The 23,963-nt window shown below is 42.1% G+C and overlaps 1 protein-coding gene across 1 annotated transcript; it reads left to right on the forward strand.

Moving 5' to 3' along the window:
- Positions 1-9,980: 9,980 nt before the first annotated feature.
- On the forward strand, positions 9,981-23,620 carry INHBA (inhibin subunit beta A). The gene is made up of 2 exons (XM_081883105.1): positions 9,981-10,737; positions 21,723-23,620. The coding sequence occupies exons 1-2, from the start codon at positions 10,350-10,352 to the stop codon at positions 22,598-22,600; spliced, it is 1,266 nt and encodes a 421-aa protein (XP_081739231.1). The 5' UTR covers positions 9,981-10,349; the 3' UTR covers positions 22,601-23,620.
- The last annotated feature ends 343 nt before the right edge of the window (positions 23,621-23,963 follow it).

Genomic DNA, 23,963 nt, shown 5'->3' on the forward strand with positions numbered 1-23,963 from the left:
CAGTTCGAAAGCACCCTCGGGTGCAAGTAGATAAATAGGGACCGCTTTCTAGCGGGAAGGTAAACGGCGTTTCCGTGTGCAGCTCTGGCTCACCAGAGCAGCGATGTCACGCTGGCCACGTGACCCGGAAGTGTCTCCGGACAGCGCTGGCCCCTGGCCTCTTGAGTGAGATGGGCGCACAACCCCAGAGTCTGGCAAGACTGGCCTTTTACCTTTATGGCCTTTTAGACTGTGGGTGAGGTGTTCTTGTTTTGTTTGTTGTTATGTTATAGATTTTGGGTTTTTATACTGTAAAGTGCCCTGAGATCCTTGGGTAAAAGGTGATATCTAAATTTAATAAATAAATGAACTGCCTTGCCAAGTACAGTCTGCTCTCACTTGCTTTGCCTTCTTGTTTGCAACTAGTCCAGAGGGTGGCAGTGCTTGTCTGCTTCCTTCTCTTCAGTCTCAGTTGCGTTCTTGCAGAAGCCAGCAGGAAGAAGATGGGGGCAAATATCTAGCTGGCTGTCTGGCTGTGGCTCCACCTACAGCTGCTTCCCACCCTACCAGTCCCAGTGGACACCAGCCATTGCTAACAAATTGAAATCCACCTGAGTTCTCAGTTCTCAGGGGAGCAAGTAAAGACTGCAAACAAATTCATTATATGTCTTGCAATCCGTCCACTCGCTATGTGAAAATTCGCTTATTTGCATGTAAAGAATTATGCACTATAAACACCACAGATTCCAAACATCGGGAGTTTGCCCACTTCCTTGCTTCCATACTTGTTCCTGCTTTGCTGGTCAGTGGCAGCCATTTTGGGGCAGAAACCACGCAGGGATGGAGAAAGGCAGGCAAGCAAGAGAAATCAGTTGAATCAGAGACCACGGGGGATTGGACAAATCTCTCTTTTGCTGTTTGGCTGCAGCCATGTCAGGAAGAAACCACTCAAAAAAGGGGGAAGAAAAATTGGGTAAATCCCAGATTAGAAATATTTCCATAGGGAATAATGAAAACTGTGGAACCAGCTAATGAATGATTTCCACAGAACGCATTGTGTTCAGTAAGCAGGACCTGTGTGTATATGCCCCCCTCACCTCCCCCCAACCTGGAATATCCTCATTAGTGCTGATAATTCATACAGCACCATCAATGTACATCGTACTTTATAAAGTACTTGGGAAGTGTGTGCTGTTTTCACGTAAGAGCACACTCATTTCAGTGAAGGGCTCCAGACTTAAATACAGAAGACCGTTTGTGTGGATTTTCAGCCTTGGTGATGAAGTGAAGAGCAAGCTGGCAGCTGAGAGGCCCCAGTATTTGCCCCAGAGCACCTACACTCTCTCACCAATATCTGGCGATCAGGGCAAATGTTATAAAGGACTTTATTTCTGGGAGGGGGTTAATGATTCAAGTGCAAATCAAGAGAGAGAAGCATCTATCTGGGCCAATCAAGAACACATTGTCTTGAAAGGCAGGATAGAAATCTATTAAGACTTCAACCCTATGGCAGTGAAACACAAAGAAGTCCCATTAGACACAGCGTGGCTTACTTCTGAGTATACCTGCTAATAAACACATGCAAATAGCAATCTTAAAGCAGGGGTTCCCAACATGGTGCTCTCCAGATGTTGGTGGACAACAACTCCTGTCATCGCTGGCCTTTGACTGCATTAGCTGGGCTGATTGGCATGGGAGTCCAATGACAAAAGGAGGGCACTGTGTCTGTTACCTGCAGGGCCCATGAGGTGAGGCGAGGCAGGTGCCTCGGGTGGCAGATCCAGCCACCTCCACAGCTGTCTGCTCCATGCACTTTTTGCTGCTTTCTCCTCCTCCTCCTGCATGGCCACCTCCTCTGTATCTACCAGCGGCAAGCAGGCATGGAGGAGGATGCAGGATGTGTATGTGTGCAGTGGCGTAGCGTGGGGGGTGCAAGGGGGGCTGGCCGCACCGGTCGCAACATCTGGGGGTTAGGGTTAGGGGGCGCAAATCCACGGGTTAGGGGGCGCAAATCCACGGGTTAGGGGGCGCAAATCCACGGGTTAGGGGGTGCAAATTACTTGCCTTGCCCCGGGTGCTGACAACCCACGCTACGCCACTGTATGTGTGTGTTTATTTATGTTTTAAAGCAGGAACCTAACTGTACAGATGAAAGCTAAAAGGACTTTTCAATTCCTCATAATACACTTTCCTCTAAAGTTGAAACTATCATGAACTGTAGGATGACCGTCTCCCAGGATGTAAGCAAATTTCACTGATTCAATGTGACCATTAGTCATGGTCTGGCATTTTTGAAACAAATGTTAATTTGATCATTTTCTATTCTCTGATGGGTTTTTGAGGGGACAGAACAGGCAGAGTACTGTGATTTGCTTTCCTTTTATAGGAATAAAACAGTTGATGTGAACACCTTAAGTTCTTTGCATTCAGCCCATGATTCATATACAACTCCATCAGCTTTATGAACTAAAAAATATAAAATAAAGAAATCCCTTTGTAAATAACGACATTTGTTTACAGAAAATAAAGATGGAGGTTATCATTATTTATATAGTAACAGAAGGAAAAACATAAGCCCACGCTTCAAGGAACTTGTATTCTAAATTGTGGTCCATTCAATTCCTTTTGTTGTAAGAAGTTAAATATGAAGAAAAGTGGCATATAAATGTTGCTAAATAAATTAAATAATGTGCTATGAGTAAATGGATAGCGAACTTGGTTTCTAGGTTTTGGATCCATGAACCAAAAGGAGCATTTAGGAAATCTACTTTTTACCCCCCAACCCCTGAAATGAGGTCTTATCCCCAGATGAACTTTTTATTTTATTTTTTGCTAATTATGGCTGAGGGGGGGAGGTCATTGGAAGTCACCATGTAAGCAGCACACTTGCCACAGGATCGGAAAGACAAGCTCTAATTGGTCAATTTACATAAAAGTGAAAACACAGAACTTCTGACATTAAGTTCCTGGCTCAACTTTTTCGCAGCAATTACAGTCATAAAATAAGGTACAATGGTGCAACATTCCAGCTGATTCGCACCGTGAGTCCTGCCAATGTATTTTCTAGTGACCGCTCTTCAAAGCAGAAACAGAGAGAGAGAGATGAGGCGCACACACACGCATCGGCCCTTGTCCCTTTTGATTGAGGGCTCCCAAACCCAGCCAATCATGAGACCCCTTGCTGAGTGATTAGTGCAGCGGCAATGGATCACTTTGCTGTTGACACGAAGGGCTAAGCAGACTTTTCCAGAAAAGGAGGCCATTTGCCGGCCTGGGCTTTTGGGGAAAAAATGGAGCAATAGAAATTCCAGAATAAATGCATTTGTTTTCATTTCTAGTAAAGAATGGAGATGTGCTGGGTGGGTGTGGGTGTCCCATTGAGATACAAGGCTGTTTGGGGTTGTGTGTGTGTGTGTGTGTCTGTGTGTGTATGGTGTTAGTGCTTAGACAATGGTGTTTTGATTGAAAATCTCTTAAATGAGCAGCAATCCCCTGGATTCCCAGTCTGCCAAGCCAATATCCATCATCAATCAGGCCAAGGAGCAACCACCTTTTCTGTTGGGAAGAAGTAAAAATTGGCAGCTGTTTGCCTTGCTTGGCAGAGATGAATGGCAGCTGGAGTAGAAGCGTTCTTGTTTAAATGGGTCCTTCCGGTTCCCTGCCACCAGGTGCTGCTGTAGGTACAGGAGAAGAAGACAATAAGATCCATGAGGGAAAGATGATGAGGGAATGAGGGGGTGGAGTGGAGAGCAGAGATGTGAACATGGAAAAAAATAGTAGTCATCAGGTTTAGCACTCATTAGGCATTTGGAAAACCTGCATTCCTGCTCCCCGAGGGAAGAAAGAGCATACTTTGAAATAAGTAGGAATCCTCTTTCCTATTTACTTCCCTCTATATCTTGTCCTTGAGATTGCCTTGCAAACACTGATAAGGCTGACAGTATTGAAAGCTGCCACAAGGCCAGCTGGCCTCGTCTGCTGGTACAAGGCCTACGCCAGACCTTTGCTATCCAGACCTCAGGAGCAAGGGCACAACACGAATGATCAGGGCCTTCTCAACAATGACACCTTGATGCTGACAACCCTCTCAGGTGCGAGCGGCACAAACGTCTATGAAGGTGTGATGACCCCAGGTAAAGATGAGGTTGCCCACCCAAGCGGTTGGTATTTTTGTCTGTTTTTACATTAAGTTATACTTGCTATAGCTCGCCATATCTTCTGCCAGCAACAGCATGCTTGCATAGCAAATTGCTCTAGATCAGTGTTTTCCAACCAGGGTCATGAGCTGAAAATTGGTTGTCATAGGTTTATAAGTAAACCCCAAATAATTATTACTTTTAATCCTTAACTGGTATTACAACTTTTTGTCTTGCTGGCATATTATAATGCTTGTTAGGAGAACCCTGTTCCTTTCACAGAGCTGCAATTTCCAGAATTCCTTGGGGAGAGGAACTGGTAAACCCCTTTGGGAATGGTAGCTCTGTGAGGGGAATTGGGTCCTCTTAATAACTCTCGGCACCCTTAACCAACTACACACTTGTTTTGAGTTTAATTTTTTACAGCTTATGAAGCAGTATCCTGCAAGTAGATGGTTTATTTTCTTACATTCCCACAAGCAAAACTGTGAATAACTTTGTAAGTACTATAAATATAAAATGGTTATGTTTCCAAATAAGCCTTCAGTATATTGAAAAACCTATGGGGGCTCCTCAATGAAAAGATCACCAAGAGCAGACAAGCTTGCTAGACACGCCCTTGCCTGTCACAACTGGTCTTCCTGTGAGCAGCACAGGCATGGGGGTATATTAGGTGTGTTTTAGGACACCATTGGGAAACCTGCAGATGGGCAGTATTTTATGCACACTCATACCTCATGTTACGTTTGCTTCATGATACGTTTTTTCAGGTTGCATCCCGTGGCGACCTGGAGGTACCGGAAAGGGTTACTTCCTGGTTTCACTGCTCACACATGCGCAGAAGCGCTAAATCGTGCTTTGCGCATGTGCACAAATGCTAAATCACACCGCAAACCTGCGCAGATATGGCGCTTCAGGTTGTGGGCTTTTAATGTTGCGAACGGGCCTCTGGAACAGATCTCGTTTGCAACCAGAGGTACCACTGTAATAAAAACATGCTGGGTTTTCACCCAAGTAATAATAATAATAATAATAATAATAATAATAATAATAATAATAATAATTTTACTAAGGTAAAAGGTAAAGGAACCCTGGACAGTTAAGCCCAGTCAAAGGTGACATGGGGTTGCAGCACTCATCTTGCTTTCAGGCCAAGGGAGCTGGCGTTTGTCCACAGACAGCTTTCCGGGTCATGTGGACAGCAGGACTAAACCACTTCTGGCACAACAGGACATCGTGACGGAAACCCGGAAACCAGAGTGCACAGAAACGCCGTTTACCTTCCCACTTCAGTGGTACCTATTTATCTACTTGCACTGACATGCTTTTGAACTGCTAGGTTGGCAGGAGCTAGGACAGAGCAACGGGAGCTCACACCGTCGTGGGGATTCAAACCACCAACCTTCTGATCAGCAAGCCCAAGAGGCTCAGTGGTTTAGACCACAGCGCCACCTGTGTACCCCACCCATCTCCCTGGGTTTCCCCACCCACTCTGGGCGGCTCCCAACAGAACACTAAAAACAGAATAAAACTTCAAATATTAAAAGCTTCCCTAAACAGGGCTGCCTTCAGATGTCTTCTAAAAGTCAGATGGTTGTTTATTTCCTTGACATCTGATTTTGTCTCTTGCTCTGCCCATCACTGACGCTGGACTCTGCCCTCCCGCATTATGCTGATTACTGTTGAGGGAATGTGGCCTCTAACCAGATGTGATGCACATTGTTTCACTGCCTGAAGCAAAATGGGAATGTGCTGTGCTACCATCACCTCCCTTATCTGGGTTGTGTGGCAGCACCTGGAAAGCAGTGGTGGGTTACAATGAGATCTTGTGAGATCTCACTTAAATCTCATGAGATCTCATGCGCTCCAGGTGGGAGTGTTTGCAGAGGTCCTGCCTCTTGGGATTTTGCCACCCAAAGTGTGAGTCCTACATTAAGGTTACCAGATTTTTTTGAATGAATCCAGGGACACTTTTCAACTTCCTACTAAATAGATGGATTTTGTCAGGGAACTGATTTGTAAATCCAGGGACTGTCCCCAGGAAACGGGGATGTCTGGTAACCTTATCCTACGTGGCCTTTGTGCTTCCCCAAATCCACTGCAACACAGGGGTTCTGTGGTAGACATGCAGTCATTTCTCTGAAGACAAGTGGGCGGGAAAGCCTCTCTGATGCAGAAACATCTGTAAACCGGGTATCTGGGAAGCACAACTTCAAAACCTGTATCTGTTCCCAAAAGAAAAAGAAAACTGCAATGGAATAACTCCTTTTTTCTATTTAGAGGTTAAAAATTTGTTTCAGCGGTGAGCTCTCATATGTGAAGGGACCCTTGTCTTCTTCAGTTCTCTTCAAGTGAAAATGTGAGAACCTCACTTTTAAATTATCATTTTGCAAAGAATCCTCTGAATCTTACTAAAAGATCTTAAATTTTCCTGTATAAACCATGTGGGTTTCTGAGACGCTTGTTATATGCATGTTAAAACTTGAAAACAAGCTATCTGGTCATATGTTTCCCATTAACCCCCAAATTTTGCTCATTATACCAAAATTGCCATGTGAACATGTCTCATGATTCATCTCCGCCTTCACTCACCACTACCATGTTCTTCTTCAGAAAGCAGACTATGATACTTTAAAGCATTCCTTAGCATTAATCCAATATGATGATTTTTCATATTCTTTCAATTTGTTCCCAAGGGGAGGGGAAAAAAACCCATTCCCACATTAAACCCACTAGAAGACTGGTGAGCTACAATGAGATAAGGATGGGAACCATATTTTCTTCCTCATCCCCTTGAAGTCAATGGGCAAATTGAAAATGAAAATGGATGGCAGAGTTTGGCCCTTTGTCAAAAGTATATGCTGAGGCATATCTCATCCCAATTCAAATCAAATATAAATTTACACACACACACACACACACACACACCCCACCTCTCCCATTGCTTTAGGTGGTGTACAAAACAAAAAATCCCCGGTGCTCGCTTCGGCAGCACATATACTAAAATTGGAACGATACAGAGAAGATTAGCATGGCCCCTGCGCAAAACAAAAAATCCTTAAAAATAACTCAGAAAAACAGACAATAAAACTCTTGACTTGGGCTGCATTCCTGTGTCCACTTTTTTGAGACTAGGACCTGCTACTTCAAATCCATCCCTTTTTAGAAATATGCAGTTTCAATGATTATTTAACAGCTTTTTGAAACATTGATACTGCAAGCATAATCTGACAATGGGTGCAAAACATCAACTTGTTCTTCTTCAAAGGCACCATTCTTCTTAGCACTTCCATTTTCTTTCTCTCTTTAGGCTAGCAGAGGGTGGTGGTAGCTCACAAGAGCCTCTGCCCCAACAGTGAATCACCCTGAACAGAGTGAATAATTTTTCCTGACTTTTCCTAATTTCACATTTTCCAGAAAGAATCACCAGATACGTTTTACTTGTAGGTTATTGCGCAAAATTCTTCCTGAATCATTTTGGTGACTGGTTTGATGCTACTACCAAATAAAGTCAGATGAAAAGGAGATATGAATGGACAGAGAGCTGGATTGTTTCTTTTTTTAAAAAATATTAAATAGGAATCTGGAAAGACATACACACACATTCTATCTCTTCATATATGTACCAAGTAAATGTGTCCAGGATTTCAGCCTTAGATGAATATACCTTTGCTTTGTGTCATACTAGGAGAAAAGGACTTTCCATGAGATCATTGTCAAAAGTTATGCCTCACACAGGAAAAAACCACTCATATGTTGCTGTAATAAGGGAATAACCAATCCAGAGCAACGCTCCACCCCACAGTATTGACTGGTGTGAATGTGTAAATGCACACAGGGGAAGTACAGTATAAAGCTTTGTGGCCTGAATTCCAGTGGAAGAACTTGAAGTCTGCTTAAACTTCCCATGAGAAAGATCTGTGAGGAAATTTAGACTCAGAAAGGTAAACTCTAAATGTTCTCTCTTTTGCAACTTGATACATTTTCTTTGGACAGTTCATATACAGTATGACCTTATATTTAAAGTTGTGTGAAGTATTCTACTTTAAAATGCAAGCATTTGTTAAGATTTTGTTGGGTGAATTATGTAAGCAATATTTGCTATATGTATAAAAATGGTACGAGCTCCCACACTTCCTGTTAACAGCATAGCCATGCACACCTGTATATAAAATATTCGTTCAACCTTTTAACTACAAATATTACTTCAGTCTCTGTTGAAAGACGCTCAGAAATTTAGTCTTATGTTGGGCTCGGTTTTGACATATATATGAATTAAAACTAATTAGGACTATTAGACGTTCATTGATGGTACAGCTTGCGCAGCTTGCGTTTCAAATATATTTCCTTAAGATAAAATGCAGCTATGGTTTCGAAAGCAAATGAAGCATATTAAGCACAGCAGAAGCAAAACTCAGGAGCATCAAAACTTTTTTGGTGGGGGTCTAAGCAGGATATGCAAAGGAACATCCTTTGCTTTCATTCACTGCTAGAAAGCATCCATATTTCAAAAAGCAAAAGGAAACAAATGTATAGGATGGAACATTTGCAAAACCTATCCGGCTTATTCAAATTATTTCCATACTGTACAGGGGAAAAATATATTTTGTTCCGATTTCTTCACCAACTCCTCTAGCTGAAACAGTCATGAATAGCTTCTCCTAGTGTATTGTAATTACCCTCCTTCCAATAAACTGAGATGCTTAGGTATCATATAAGAAACTCTAAAGTGTTGGGGTAGAACAATGTGGTTTATGGCTGAATGAACTTAAAACTCACATTAAGATAGCACATATTGAATGGAAGAAAAACAACTTGGAGGCCCTAAATCCAGTTTCTTATTTGAGCAAAGCATGACGACAATTTTGGAATACCAGACAAGAGTATCACCCTCTTTAAATAAACACACAGCAAAAGAAATTAATGGTAGTCCGTTTTCTTTAGGGGGGTATAACCATTTTCTTTTTAAAAAATACAAACCACAGACTTGCAGTAAATGCTACTGCAAAATGCACTTTCCACTAAATCAAGAGCCTTTCAGAAGGCTGAGGTTTGGGACCTTACTAACCTTTTATTCATCTTTTACTGAGTCAAAATTCTCTGCAGCAATAATCATGGATTAGCCTCAGGTTGCTACAACTGAAAAGGGACTTTCAGGTTTGGCAGTAGTGCATAGATTTGGCAGGGCTGCCTAATTCACAATGTATTCACTGGCGACCTTTGCAAAAAACTGTGACACAGAACTTGAGAGCAGAACACAAATAGGTTCTGCTTGGGCCTTTCAGTGCCTCTCTGTTTTCAGCAGCTTGGAAAGACAGAGCATATTATAAGGACCCCAACAAAAGTTTTGTTTTGCCCTCTTCAGATTCCTTGCCAGTGTTGATAATTCAACAGCATCTAAAAAGGTCTGGACAAGCGGGTTCTGTTATCTGCTCCATTCAGAATACAGTAAGATCTTTCCTCTAACGTTCTCCTGCTGCTCAGGTCGCAAATTCCCTAGCACTTCCTTGGAATCCTGTTCTGGCAGAGTCCATAACTCCCCGGAAGGCGTTTTAAAGGTCTCTGCCTTCACCTTTTCCTTCCATTCTCACCCTGCTCTGTTAACCTGAGGTACTTTGAAGAAGATGAGAACAGAAAGAAAAGCAAAATATGTCGAGGCTGCAAGGAAAGGAGAGGAAGGGAAAGCACAGGACAAATGTGAGACAAGAAAAAGAGATTGAAAAGCAGAGGTGGGTCAGGCAGAAAACACATATAAGGGAGAGGTGTGTGTGCCAGAGTGCAGTGAGCATAAGGAAGGCAGCCTGTCAGAATATGTGCTGATCCTCCCCCTTCCTAATCATAGCTTTTACTCACAGACAAAACTCCCTCCCTCTCTCATTCACTCACTCACTTTAGGCCAATCCGTCCTCCTCTCTCTCTCCCTCTCTCTTTCTCATTCTCTCTCTCTCTCTCTTTTCTCAGTGTTTCTCTCTCCCACTCTGAGACAGAGTCAGAACTCCTCTCACTGACAGTCACAAACATCTATAGCACTTACTGAATTCAGAGAGGGAACCTGCAAACAAAACTTCACAGAAAACTTTTTGTTCTTGTTCCAGAGAATTTGCTGAAGAGGAAGAAAGGAAGAAGAAGAAGGAAGGGAGGGGGACAGAGACAAGCAAACTGTGTGTGAAGTGGTGGTGGGAGAAGAAAAGCAGTGCCTTTTAAAAAGGAATCACAACAACTTTTGCTGCCAGGATGCCTTTGCTTCCGAAGAGAGGATTTTTGTTGGTGCTTTGCTGGATTACAGTGAGGAGTTCCCCGACCCCAGGATCTGAGGGGCACAGTTCAGTCACCGATTGTCCATCATGTGCCCTTGCCACGCTCTCAAAGGATGTGCCCAGCTCTCAGCCTGAGATGGTGGAAGCAGTGAAGAAGCACATTCTGAACATGCTGCATTTGAGGGACAGACCCAACATCACTCAGTCGGTGCCCAAAGCTGCACTTTTTAACGCCATCAAGAAACTCCATGTGGGGAAAGTGAGAGAGGATGGCTTTGTGGAAATAGAGGATGACATTGGAAGAAAAACAGAAATGAATGAACTTGTGGAGCAAACTTCAGAGATCATAACGTTTGCAGAATCAGGTGGGTGCTGTGGCAGGGGGTGGGAACTCAACTTGAATAGGTCTCAGTCAGAATTGCAATTAACTTTGCTTTTCTTTGCAACAGTAATACTCTTTGTGAGGTTACAGGTTGAGAGAAGGGAGAGAGTGAAAGCATGAAGGGATTTGGGTCTCTAGAATTTAACCTTGGTTTCAGATGCATTGATTACACTTATGAAATGCAGCCAGCCAGCGAGGAGGGAACTATATACCACTCCTAGGCTGAAATTTTGAGTAAGTGGGTTTGTCTCCCTGGTACATTTGTGAAAAGAACAGATAAACAGTTGACTATTGAGGGTGATGATTGAAAATGAAAAACAGAGACAGGAACAGACAAATAGGGCAGGCACTGTGAAATACTCTGGGCAAAGGAAGACAGCTAAAATCAGTTTTCAAACCCACTCACTGTAAAACCTGTGAATTTGAGAATATGTATGTTTAATGGTACTCAATCAACAGCAAATATTCAGGGCAGCAACAGTGTTAACAGCTACTGTCAGAAAACCTCAATAGTAACTGGGACAAATAGTTGTGGATGAACCAAATTGTAAAGCTGACATTTGCACACTGGGGGAAAGGGTAGGGGAGGAAATATGGTATTTCTAAGAGCTCCTTGCCAAAGAATGCAACATTGATAAGGTGCATTTTTAAAAGAAAAGGCATTGTCATATCAATTCTCTGATCATACCTATGACAGGGTACATAGAGAATTACTTACTTCCCCATTAAATAGTAAGCGTATGCATGTGCCTGATGCTTTCTATATGTGTATTATGCTAAATGTTAACTCTGGTACTTAACATGTATGTGTGTTTCTGCATGCGTGTGTGTGCATATTCAGATTTACCTGTCTATGACAATAGTTATTTAATCCGCATAGGTTTAAAACGGCTACTGAAAACTTTCCAGAAATTAATTGTATTGCCTAGTTAAAGCATTTTCCCCCTGTTGCCAAGACAGCTTGCAAGGAATGTCATTGTTTTGCTTGGTACAGCATATGGTAGGCAAAGTATGCACAGGCACACTGAGCATTTTTGTTTAAAAGTTTGCTGCAGCAATATAAACAATTAAGACAACTCTCAGAGTTTCCAGTCCTGAAAACCTGTTGACTCAGATGTTCTGTTTGCATAAAAAGACATGCAGAGAATCATGCGTGGTTTTAAGAGCAGATATTCCTGCTGCTAGCTGCATGAGTTCCAACTATACAAGAAGCCCTGGCGGTTGGTGTCCTTGTAAATGTTATCATACCAGTTGTTTGTCTGGAAGGGAATAATAATGATGATGATGATGATGAAAAGCACACTCTCCTTTTCAAAAGATGAGTAGAATGTCTCAGTGCCTGTGATCATGTGGAGGTACTCAATTAAGGAGTGAACATTCAGAAGCAAAGAAATTGCTAGCCCATCTGATGGACAGATTTTGCATCCAGTTTACCGCAGCACCAGGCTGAGGGGAAAGACACATGGAATGAACTGTGGTTTTGAGGCACTGTGTGAGTTCCAGTAGTTTGCACTGTATCTGCTTAAACCAGGCTCCAAAGGCAACAGTGACATGCTTTAACAGCGACACCCACTCCAATTGGCTTACAGAGTCACATGATTAATATTAGCTGTGCCATTGCCCAGAAAGTGTCCAATAGTCCAGCTACTCATTTCCCCCCCCCCCCCATCTGCAAGCTACCAAACAGTCAAACTACTCCAGCTTGTATTTTGAGGAAGCATTGGTATTGGCAACTACCTTAATTTCACACTCTTCCTGCTGCCAGTAGAGCACACCAGGGGTCCGTATATTTTGGGCGTTTCTGCCCCATTTATATTCCTGCTCCAGCCCCCCTGGAAGCATTTTTCTGTGTATGTTTCACAAAATATCTAAATTATATTTTTCCTTCTCATCTCATTCTCCCTGCCGATTTCTTTGAAACACTGAGATATTAATGCTAAGGGAGACGTTGTGGGACTTGCTGGAAAAAAGAATTTTACCTAAAACCTAGACTACTATTCAGTGATTTGGTCATACAGTGGCCCATATGGGCTTAAGCCAGTATCTCGAGGTCATGATTGCTGGTTGCATATTATTCCATAAGCCAGTATCTCGAGGTCATGATTGCTGGTTGCATATTATTCCATAACTAGGTCAACTATTCAGTCTTTTTCTCAGCCGCTATCCACAGTTCTTATATTCCTTACAAGTATTAACCTTCTTAAATGCCTTCCCTTCCTGAGGGTGGGTGTCCAATACTAAAATAGTGCTGGTGTTGTCTGATCACTCCTGTGGAAGTGACAGGAAAATCTAGCCGTCCGCCTAATGTCAAGAAAGAGGTCTGCAAGGGCAGGGATCTGTTGGGGATCATGAGTGGTCAAAACCAAATCTGTGGTGTGTTCCAACTGTGTTTGAGTTGAATGGTATACTGTGGAAAATACTATTCCTCAGTAACATTTTACTCATGTCGCGGTTCCTCAAGCAACCATTGTCTGAAAGGGAGGCAGTAGAGAATCAATGGAAGTGAATGGCAACATGTTCTAAAGTTTTGTCAACCGATGAAAATAGAAGTAGTCTAAAGTGCTCTAATTTAACTGTCTCATCACTCCCAGGAAATATGCAGCTGTTGCACTACTGATATTAGAAGAATAATTTCATCTTTTCTATTTAGGTATCTTCCAAGATGCCATATACAAATCTGACAAATGACAGGCACATGGGTACAGCTTTCAGTTTTCCTCTTTGGACTAGCACAGATTAAACAGGAGAACGTTCTAGATTAGAAGATACGGGGAACACGAGGGCCAAAGGTGAATATACTGACTCCATCCCAAAACACAGGTGTTGTCTGCTCCAGGTGATCAAGATAATTGTGAAAAGGTGCCACTCACATTCCAGGCCTTTGTGGAAACGAATGCCTTCAAATGCGGACAAGACTTTTCCCTGTGCCAGGGAAAACAGGTTCTAGTGAGATATTCAAGTTGTAATGTTTATAATAACACAGTTAACAAAAAAGTTGAATTTTTAAAATAAATTTTCATTAGTAAGGCAAAACAACATTTCTGCATCAGTTATGCAGTAAGTGAGCTAAATCAGAGGCATAACTTTGGCATTTTGGGGAAAAGAATAAATACTATTTGCTGAAAATAATCAATAATAGTTTGTTGATACAGCAGCCAATTATAAATTAATTTTGTTGGCCACTGTTTAGCCAATGCTAGCAGTCCAGTCACCACCTACATTTGCCAATGGGGTTGCTAGGAGTAGGTGACATTGACATTCCAGTGACTGTGATCAGTGGTTAGACAAGAATTAATAGAAATTGTGATCCAGGCTTTTATCAGTTATAGCCTGAAGCTGAGCAGGGTTTCTCAAAAATAAGTTCCATTCATTTTAGTAGTACCTGAAACCCAGTATAAATAAACAGGACTGCAGTCTGCGTTACATATCTTTTTTGCTTTTTTAAGATTCGGTAGCAAAAGGGGGGGAGTAGATACATCTTTTAAATGAATTAAATGAAAAGTACTGGAAGTGGGAGAAAGAGAATAGTTAATTTAAGTCTTTAGAACGAAGGTTTCATTCATTTTTAAAATGATCTGTTTTTCTGGGGGTTCAATTTTTTAAAATTCTGAATAGAAAATCAAATAGCCACTAGAGGGCATACTCCAAAGGTTTTTCCCCATCAACTTCACGCTACCTATAAATTTCTTTTACCCAATTGGCTCTGCAGCATAAAGACTCTGGTGCTTCTCTGTAGCTCATCTGACAATCTTATTTCCCGCACAAAGCATTAAAAAGCACCAGAATAGTGAACTTCAGGGAAAATGTGATATAATGAAACAGAGCAGAGAGAAAGAGAGAAAAGATAAAGTTGATAGGCTCAGAGACTAAAATATAAGATATTTATTAAGGTCACAGTAGTGTGTTTTTGACAAGACACTGAGAAATGTATTTATGATTTATAGGCTGGGCTGGCTGGTTGCCGTCATTATTACGTTTCTAAAATGGTCCTCCTTTGCTTTACAACCTGGAATCTTTTGAACACCAAATTTATTTTCTTTTGCTGCAAGGAATAAATCCACTTCCAGTGAATCTGCTTGAAAGAAATTTAATTGGCACCCAGTTGTGAATCTACCTAATTGAAATATAATTGGAAACCAGTTGTTTCCCCTTTGAAACTTTTTAAATCTGAGAGAGATAGGAAATACATTGGTGAATGGGGCTGTGGGAGGGTAGCCTGCAAGTACGAAGTTCCCCTAGGAGGAATGTGCCAGGGCATGCCCGCGAGAGCCTATGTGCATGTCTTTGAGTCCACATTGCAGGGATACATAGGAAATGGTGGGTGCTTGGAATCGCTTGAAAGGCCAAGAGCATTTTTTTCCTTCCGGGGGCGGGGGGCGGGCGGGGAAGCATTTAGGAGTTTTGCCTCACTCTTGACATCTACTTCAATGCTTCCCTCTAGTGAACTTGGCAGCTCCAAAACAAAGACTGGTTTTTTGAAACCAGGTGATCCCTTCAACCATCCGCCATCCCTAGCATGGCGTACTCAGTTCATCTAAACTGTTAGCTTATGACAGGGCAATTGTGATCCTGACTAGAGGTTAGAGGTCATTCTTCTGTGTCCTGTTGCCCTCTCCCACCATCCTCAGTTGGCTTCTCCGAAGGCAGAACAAACACCTGAGCTGCAGGAAGCAGAGATAAAGCCAGTGCTGCTGCTATTGCTGCCACGCAGCCTTTCTCCTATGCTTCTAAGTGTCTGAGGCCTGGCCCCAGAGTCACACCACCTTCCTTGTTGCATTGCAGATTAGGATGTGCTAGGATGTTAACTTCAGGTGTCTACTGCTGCTTCTTGGGCCCTGCTGCTCTCTTCAACTTCCAGATCTTGAGAAAGCCCCAGCACATCAAGAAGGGAAATATCACTGTGGGTGATCATCACCCCGTGATATTGCTGTGATGCTATTATGCGTGTGTGTCAAGGGTGAGGCAGCAGTAGCAGCCACTGAAGGAAAATGGTTAGACAAAGGCAGCATGAGAGACTGGGAAACAGACAGAGGTATGGCAGGGACTAGCAGACCACCTTTGAGAAGAAATAGGGCTCCAAATAAATGCATTAGTGTACGCACCATTGGGTGTGTGACTGTGGATTAAGGCTCACACATCATCTATCTATCTGTGCAACAAAACCAGCCTCCGTGTGAAGTTGGCACGTGCACACACAAGTTTGTAATTGTTTTTATTCTGGATAAAGCATTCATTTATTAAAACATTAATATATTCTGGGTCTACACATTCAAAGCGGAGATGGGTGGTGCTATGGGGGCAATTGCAACCCGTTTAAAAGCCATTTCAACTCTTTTTATTCACTACGGTGAGCTCACGATAGCCTTCCAATAAGGCTGTCGTTACTGGAAACCTCAGTTGCCATGGTGGTGGCAGAGAACCAATGGAGGCAAGGCAGCGGGTGGAGGCCAAACCTGGAGCCCAGCGTTGCGCAAGTGCCGCTGGGCACTCACAGTCTGGGACCAGTGGAACCCTGCTTCCAAGTGAACATGCAGAGAGCTGTGCTGTTGGTCTCATTAACTTCAGTGGGTTGGAACTAGAGATTTGTTGAGTGGAGTTTTGCCAGTGGACAATTGAAGGACCCCCATCCAGGAACACTATGGAAGGTGGGTGCAGGAAGCTGCAGGAGGAAGGAGAAAATTGACAAAAATCCCTCCCCTTCTGCTTCCACGAGTGAGAGCTTTCATTGACTCACTAGTCTGCCTGCAAATGAAAATAATGCTTTCATTTGCAGAAGGACTGCTCTAGATCCCAGACAGACTTAAATAAGAGGAACTTTTTTAGCTTGGGTCCCAAAACCATCTCTGGTAGTGATGGAAGTGTCATGTGAATCTCTTGTGTAAGCAGCGTAAAAGGTCACAGCCGACAGCTTTTGTTGTTGCTGCTGTGATGCAATTATGTGGCATGCTCATTCCACTTCCCTGCTGCAGTCTCCTGTCTCCTGTAAAATGAACCACAACCAAGACTTAAGCGTTTGCCTTTCTTTTGCAAGATAAAAGAAGGAACGAGAACAATATTTAGGTTGCTTGTCTGGAAGGATGAGGGAACTCTTAGGCACGTCAGGATAGGACAAGATGAGGAGAATGGGCCGCGAGAGGAGTTTTGTTATGCAGCTGCTTTCTGAAGACAGAATTTATGGTTAATGAGAAACCGCGAAAAGCACAAACTATGTTTCAGCCCTAGTTTCAAGTTCTTTAACAATGGCTCTGCTCTGTCTTCCAAATACAGTGGTACCTCGGGTTAAGTACTTAATTTGTCCGGAGGTCCATTCTTAACCTGAAACTGTTCTTAACCTGAGGTACCACTTTAGCTAATGGGGCCTCCTGCTGCCATCACCATTCAATTTCTGTTCTCATCCTGAAGCAAAGTTCTTAACCTGAGGTACTATTTCTGGGTTAGCGGAGTCTGTAACCTGAAGCGTCTGTAATCAGTGTTACCATTGTATCAGCTGCTGGAACCCCAACAAAGGGGAGAGATGGTCATGTGTTCATGTTCTGCTCCCTGCTTTCTCACAGGCATCTGGTTGGCCACCGTGGGAACAGGATGCTGGCCTAGATGGGCATTGGCCTGATCCAGAAGCCTCTTCTCAGGTTTACTTTGCCATTGTGCTTTTAGCTTCCCCGTTGACGAGCTGTTGCTTAATAGTTTAATCAGTTTTAGGGCAGAGGATGTTTAAATGTTGGTAGAATCATTCAAGTTTTGGGGTGTATAATAACTCCTATAACCCCGTACAAGAAATTATACATATTAACTAACTGATCATCCCTAGAAGTTGTTTGAGTCTACCATACGTGCCTTTATATCAGGCATCTTCAGAACCATGCATGCTAATGGAGTTTAGCTCCCAGGAATATGAGATAAGTGAAATGTTTGTGTAAGATCAGAAATGTTTATGTCACACCAAACACTAGCGTATTGGCATTATCAAGCAGCATGTGGCATGGAAATCAAGTATGCATAGTGAGTTTCCAATGTTATTTTTTTCTTTGTCAAACTCTAGCATGATTAGGAATGCCACTCAGAGTGGGATCTTGTAGATGGAGAATGGGACCTGCCTATCAGTTGCTCCCATTGAATCCAATGGGATCCATGGGTTGCGGTTGACAACAGTGTTGGGAAAGTGAAAATCTATTCCCTAATAAAATCAGAGTCATCCAGGGCAGGAGGAAGGTTTACTTATGGTTTACTTATGAGAAGTGGGCAACTGTCCATTTGAGTTTCTTGCAGCTTCTCATTTTTCCACTCTTAAGTTCAGTTTGCTCCATTTTCACATCAATCTGACATTATTATAATAAATATAATATAATATAATATAATATAATATAATATAATATAATAATTATATTATATTATATTATATTATATTATATTATAATTATTTTCACAAAAATATCATTCTGTTAGTGCATATGTCTGCAAATATATACATTTTATATGCATTTTTTTTGCTCATATACACATTAATGCAAGCAATTTCTCCCACTATAATTGTGTTTGCATTTTACTAATATAAGCATTTTTATCCAGGCTCTCCCCTAATAAATGCTTTTTTTTGGTAAACATTTTTGGTTGGAGAAGTGTGAATTTGGTTTGCTTTGGTTTGCTTATTGTCCTGGGAAGTGTGTATTAGGTAAAATCATACTAAAATGCAATCCACACAGAATTCATCCACCTTCCATGATAATAATAATAATAATAATAATAATAATAATAATAATAATAATAATAATAATTTTTATTATGATACCCTGCCCATCTGGCTGGGTTGCCCCAGCCACTCTGGGTGGCTTCCAACACACAGTGATCATGAGGAATTGGACATACATTGTGACTAAGCTACCATTTAGCCCTATGAGAAAGAAGATTAAGGGCTGAACTTGGGGACAATATCACCATTGTAAGAATAAACTTGCCCTCTGGTGTGTGGCTGTGTGACACTGACAGTCCTTGCAAAGGATCTGCAATAAATGTTTAGTTAATGGTACAGATAACATGCTGCATTCAGAAAGGGCCATTCCTGGCCAAGTGTTTTGAACTAGCCATTTCTCAACAGCTCCTGTTCTGTTATAAGAAACTATATTATAAATCACACACATTTCATTGTCACCTGCGGGATGAGATAAGGAGCGAAGAGGAGGGTGCCTTTGAATGCATTTGCACTATTTACATAGTGCATGGACATGCAGGTGTGTGTGTATTTATTAACCAGTCAGTCTGATGTTCAATGTTTGCCATTATTGTCCATTACGATACAACTAAGAAAAGCAAACCAAGATAACCCAATAATAGATTAAAACAAAAAAAGATTTCAGAAACAAATATAGATAGTTCAAGTGTGGGGAACCTTTGGCCCTCCAGATGTTGCTGAACTAAAACTTACATCGTCCTAACGATGGGCCATGCTTGTTGGGCCTTGTGGGAGCTGCAGTTAAGACACATCTGGCAGGCCAAAGGTTCCCCACAAAGATAGAAAACGCCTGTAAACAAAGCCCCAAAGCAAGCTACTGTAAAACCAACAGCTTACCTCATTTGGGGAGGGGGGGTATTTGCTTACAGTGCAAAATGGAACAACTTAAAACAGACGTGAATAATTACAAAATTTAAGTAGCAAGGCGTTTTTACACTGAATAGGTTTTCCATTGGCAAATTTAAGAAACATACATAAAACTCAACCATCACAGTAGAAAACAGAATTATTTCTATTTGGAAAAAAGACTGTTATAATTTGAAACCTTGAACTGTTTTTAAGTGTATTAGATGCTATTTTGTTGCCTTATAATTTCCATCCTCATTTTTCTAAACTACTGAGACCAAACTGAGAAGGTAAATTCATACTTCTACATTTAAGTGGCTGAGAAAAGTCACCAGGAGATATGGGTCGCATTGTCATTAATATGCACATAAAAAACACAGGTCTGTCATTTCTTTCCTCCGGCAAACAGCCTTCCCAGACAGGCAGTGGAAATCCTGGACAGGTGTCTGGGAGCTGGAGCAGTTTTCGGATGGATGCAGTTGAATAAGCTTAAACTGAATCCTGATAAGATGGAGGAGCTGCAAATTAGGAAGCCATCTGATGGGCTGGAAATACATTGCCAACTGTGGGTTGGATTGCATTCCTCCAGTATAGACCAAGTTTGTAGTCTGCTGGATCTGATACTAATGGGGAATTGCAGGTGGAGCTGATGCCAAAGAGAGTTTTATACCACCTGAACCTAGAATAGAACCTGTGACCTTATATCAGTCAAACCTAGTTGTGGTTACCCATGGACTAGTTACACCCAAACTTGACCACTCTGCATGGGATTGACTTTGAAGATGGTTTGGATACCTCAGTTGGTGCAAAATGAAGCTGCATGAATGAGGGCCAGGAATTCCAAGCACATGATACCAATTTGCACCAGTTGCACTGGTTCCTAGGTGCTTGTGTAAACTTGGAAAGCCTAAATGGTTTGTAGCTGGCTTATCTCAAGGGCCATCTTCCTGTTTGTTTTTTAAGATTAACTACCGAGACCCTCCTCAAGTGCCCACAAGTTTGGTTTATGAGGTTGGTGCACACAATGGATAGGGTGGGGTGGGGGGTGGCCCCATGGCTGTGGAACTCCCATCCTATGAAACTATGAAAACCCCCGTCAGTGCAGGCCTTCAGAAGTGCCTTGAAGACTCATTTGTTTCAATGTTTTTAAGCCATTGATTTGGTACTTGTGATTCTAGATTCTATCTTGTTCTTTTTACCACCCAACTGCATATCTCTTGGATCTATTTCAGAGGTATATGGGGGGGGGGAGAGACCAGGCTATAAAAACTATAAATGAATTATGAATAACAATACAAAATTTTACTAGTGTCAGGGGCTGTAGGGAATTTTGTGTGCAGTGATCTGATTCATACAAAATATAATGTGTGGGACACACATTACAGCATGATGACATTTGTGGCTTTGGCTGTATTCTGATCCTTTGGACTACAGACAGTTGGGGAAATGGCAAGGTCTTAATCATGCTCTCTGCCCCAAGTAAACTGACCAACATATTAGCTTGCCCACTGCTGCATTAGAAAGCCTACTACTAAACATTTATATATTGCTTTTGTTGACTTGGCTGTAGCTTTTGAGTCAGTTGACAAAACTGGTTTTGGCATAAATTAGTCAATACTAATATTGTCAAGAGTGTTTTATGCTTGCCCCAAGAAGTCCATAATAACATGCCTTCCAGAATAAGAGTGGGGATTTCCAGTTCTCTAGGTGACACAGTTGCAATGAACTGAAGGTTGAAACAATGGTGTCCTCTAGCTCCATTACTCTTGAATCTTTATCTTAGTACTGCACTTGTGAGATTACCAAACAGTTAAAGAAATGCATATGATATAAGATTGTCACACCCATAAATAAATTTGTGAAGCAAAGATTCACGAGTGGAACTGGAACCGGGCATGCAAACTGATAAATATATAGTTAAATGTGATGATCCTATTGTTTTAGCTGAACATGAAAATTCCTGTGCATTCAGCTGTGCACTTCTTACCTGAAAGCACTCTTAGAATGCTGGTCACTGCGTGACTTAGGTACTAGGTGTGCGAAAAAAATCCACCTACATATTTAAGGATTTCCTTGGCCTAGGCCAAGATCTGCATGACATCAATCTATGGCCCAGAAGGAAGGGTGAAATACAATGTTCTACATGTAAGGGCTTGCAAATGGTGTGTTGAATTATGCATAGCTAGGTGCTTTTCCCAAGCTCAGTGTCTTGTCTTACTGCCCCCCTATATATATACCCAATGCCAATGACAGCAAGGGGGGGGGGCAGAAAAATCAAACCTACTGTTTTAGCTTAGGCAATGTTAGAGCATCACAGTGTCATTTAAATTTCAGAGTAGAAATTATTCTGTCATTGCTAATTAGTTTTTCCCATCTCTGTATCTTTCCCATTGTAGGTCCTGCCAAGAAAATGCTGCACTTTGAAATTTCCAAGGAAGGCAGCGAGCTATCAGTAGTGGCTCAAGCTGACGTGTGGCTGTTTCTCAAAGTCTCTAAAGCAAATCGAAGCAGGACAAAAGTGACCATCCGCCTATATCAGCAGCAGAGACTGCTGCTAAAACGCAATTCCCAAGGGGTGGACGAGGATGGAGGTTTGAAGGGAGAAAAAGGTGAAATCCTCATCTCTGAAAAAGCAGTGGACACTCGCAAAAGTACCTGGCACATTTTCCCAGTCTCCAGCAGCGTCCAGCACCTCCTGGATCAAGGAAAGAATTCCCTGGATGTGCGGATCGCTTGTGATCAGTGCCAAGAAACTGGAGCCAGCCTGGTGCTGTTGGGGAAGAGGAAAAAAAAGGAAGAAGATGTAGAAGGGAGGGAAGGTAGTGAAAGCACGGGAGAAGAGGAGAAGGAACAATCACACAGGCCTTTTCTGATGATGCTTGCCAGACATTCAGAGGATCGCCAGCACAGACGGCGGAGGCGGGGTCTTGAGTGCGATGGCAAAGTCAACATCTGCTGCAAGAAGCACTTCTTTGTTAGCTTCAAAGACATTGGCTGGAATGACTGGATCATCGCCCCACCAGGCTACCACGCCAACTACTGTGAAGGAGACTGCCCCAGTCATATTGCAGGAACCTCTGGTTCAACGCTCTCATTCCACTCCACTGTTATCAACCACTACCGCATGAGAGGCCACAGTCCTTTCTCCAACCTCAAGTCCTGTTGTGTACCCACCAAGCTGCGGCCCATGTCTATGCTCTACTATGATGATGGGCAGAATATAATAAAAAAGGACATCCAGAACATGATTGTGGAAGAGTGTGGGTGTTCATAGGTGTGTGTGTGCGCAAGTGGCACACCCATGCTCACATACATGTTTGGGACTGCCTTTCTACCAATTTGAAGAAGACCATTAAAAAACGTACGAGGAAGACCAAGTGGGTCCAGCCTTTCCAAACAAAACAGTCACATTTCTAAAACAGAAGCATTCAGTGTTCAAAAAACAACAGGAGAGACAGACAAAGGAAAGAAGAATGGCGTCGTTCTCCAGGGCTTGGATGAGGAACATTCAAATGGTGCGGGCAAGGGCATTTCCTATCTTATATGCTCCATATTTTATTACGTAGTATTTTCACACTTTATCAACAGCAAGGGGAGGTATGTTTCCCTTCCCTATATTACCTATGCATTCAAGCCCTGACAGCAGCTCGCCTAAAAAACGCAGCAATTTGGATGCTAAGTCCAATATGGTATTAAAATGCCCAGAAAAGCCATGTGTATGAACACTACATTCACTGGCACTTTTTGCTCCCATCCGTTTACCAAGGACGCAGTGAGTGTGCGTGTGTGTGTGTGTGTGTGCGTGTGTGTGTGCAGGTTTCTTCTGGCATATGCATGCACAGAGCACACTTGTGTATATATTTTGGTAAAAGGGGACAATAATGCGCAGGTGTACTCACCTTTATCTTCTGCACTATTTTTGCAAAAAAAAGTTTAAAAAAATTATAAAGAAAGAAAGAAAGAAAATACAAAGTTACATTTCGTAAAGGTGCTTATGACATTAGAACTATGCAACCAAGTTGGTTTGAAACTGTTTACCTGAGAGAGAGAGAGAAAGAAAGAAAGAAAGAAAGAAAAAAATACCCAGACTTTAAAAAAAATGGAAGTAACATGTTTAATATTTTTTTTTCTTCAATGAGAGATACTTGAAAGGAACATGTTTGTCCAGCTACTGGAGCCAAACATTTCTATATTTTGTAAAAAAGAGAAAAAAAGAGGTTTTGTTTTTTTTAAAAAATAATTGTTTACTATTTGCACTACAAACAATGTTCAACCTGTCTAATCCTTATTTAACAAGTAATTTTGGGGTGGGGTGGGTGGTGGGGTGGGCGTGTGGTTAGGGGTGGGAGAGAGTCAAGAGCTGCACTTATTGTGAGCTATACAAGAACTGCTACAGCACACAAAATAGTTATTTTTATTATAATTATTATTATTTTATACCTTTAAGAGAATAGATGTGTACACCAAAGACATTTATGTGAGTCTCTAAGCAGCCTGTTCTTAGCTAGTGTCATTCATAGGTTAGGATCTGGCTTCAAGGGTCGTCAGCAAGGCTGGTTGCATTTGGAAGGGTGTAGATGGTTTCTAGGTGAGCCGGTTCAGTGCCCTGAACACAAACCTGAAGGCTAGATTTGGCT

Source organism: Podarcis melisellensis, assembly GCF_964234715.1.
Source record: "Podarcis melisellensis genome assembly, chromosome: 12".
Classification (NCBI taxonomy): domain Eukaryota; kingdom Metazoa; phylum Chordata; class Lepidosauria; order Squamata; family Lacertidae; genus Podarcis; species Podarcis melisellensis.

Excerpts from the sequence above, each read along its gene's own strand:
- INHBA (XM_081883105.1), top strand. The coding sequence starts at position 10,350 with ATGCCTTTGCTTCCGAAGAGAGGATTTTTGTTGGTGCTTTGCTGGATT. Across the intron at positions 10,738-21,722 it reads CATAACGTTTGCAGAATCAG|GTCCTGCCAAGAAAATGCTG; the intron begins GTGGGTGCTGTG and ends TTCCCATTGTAG.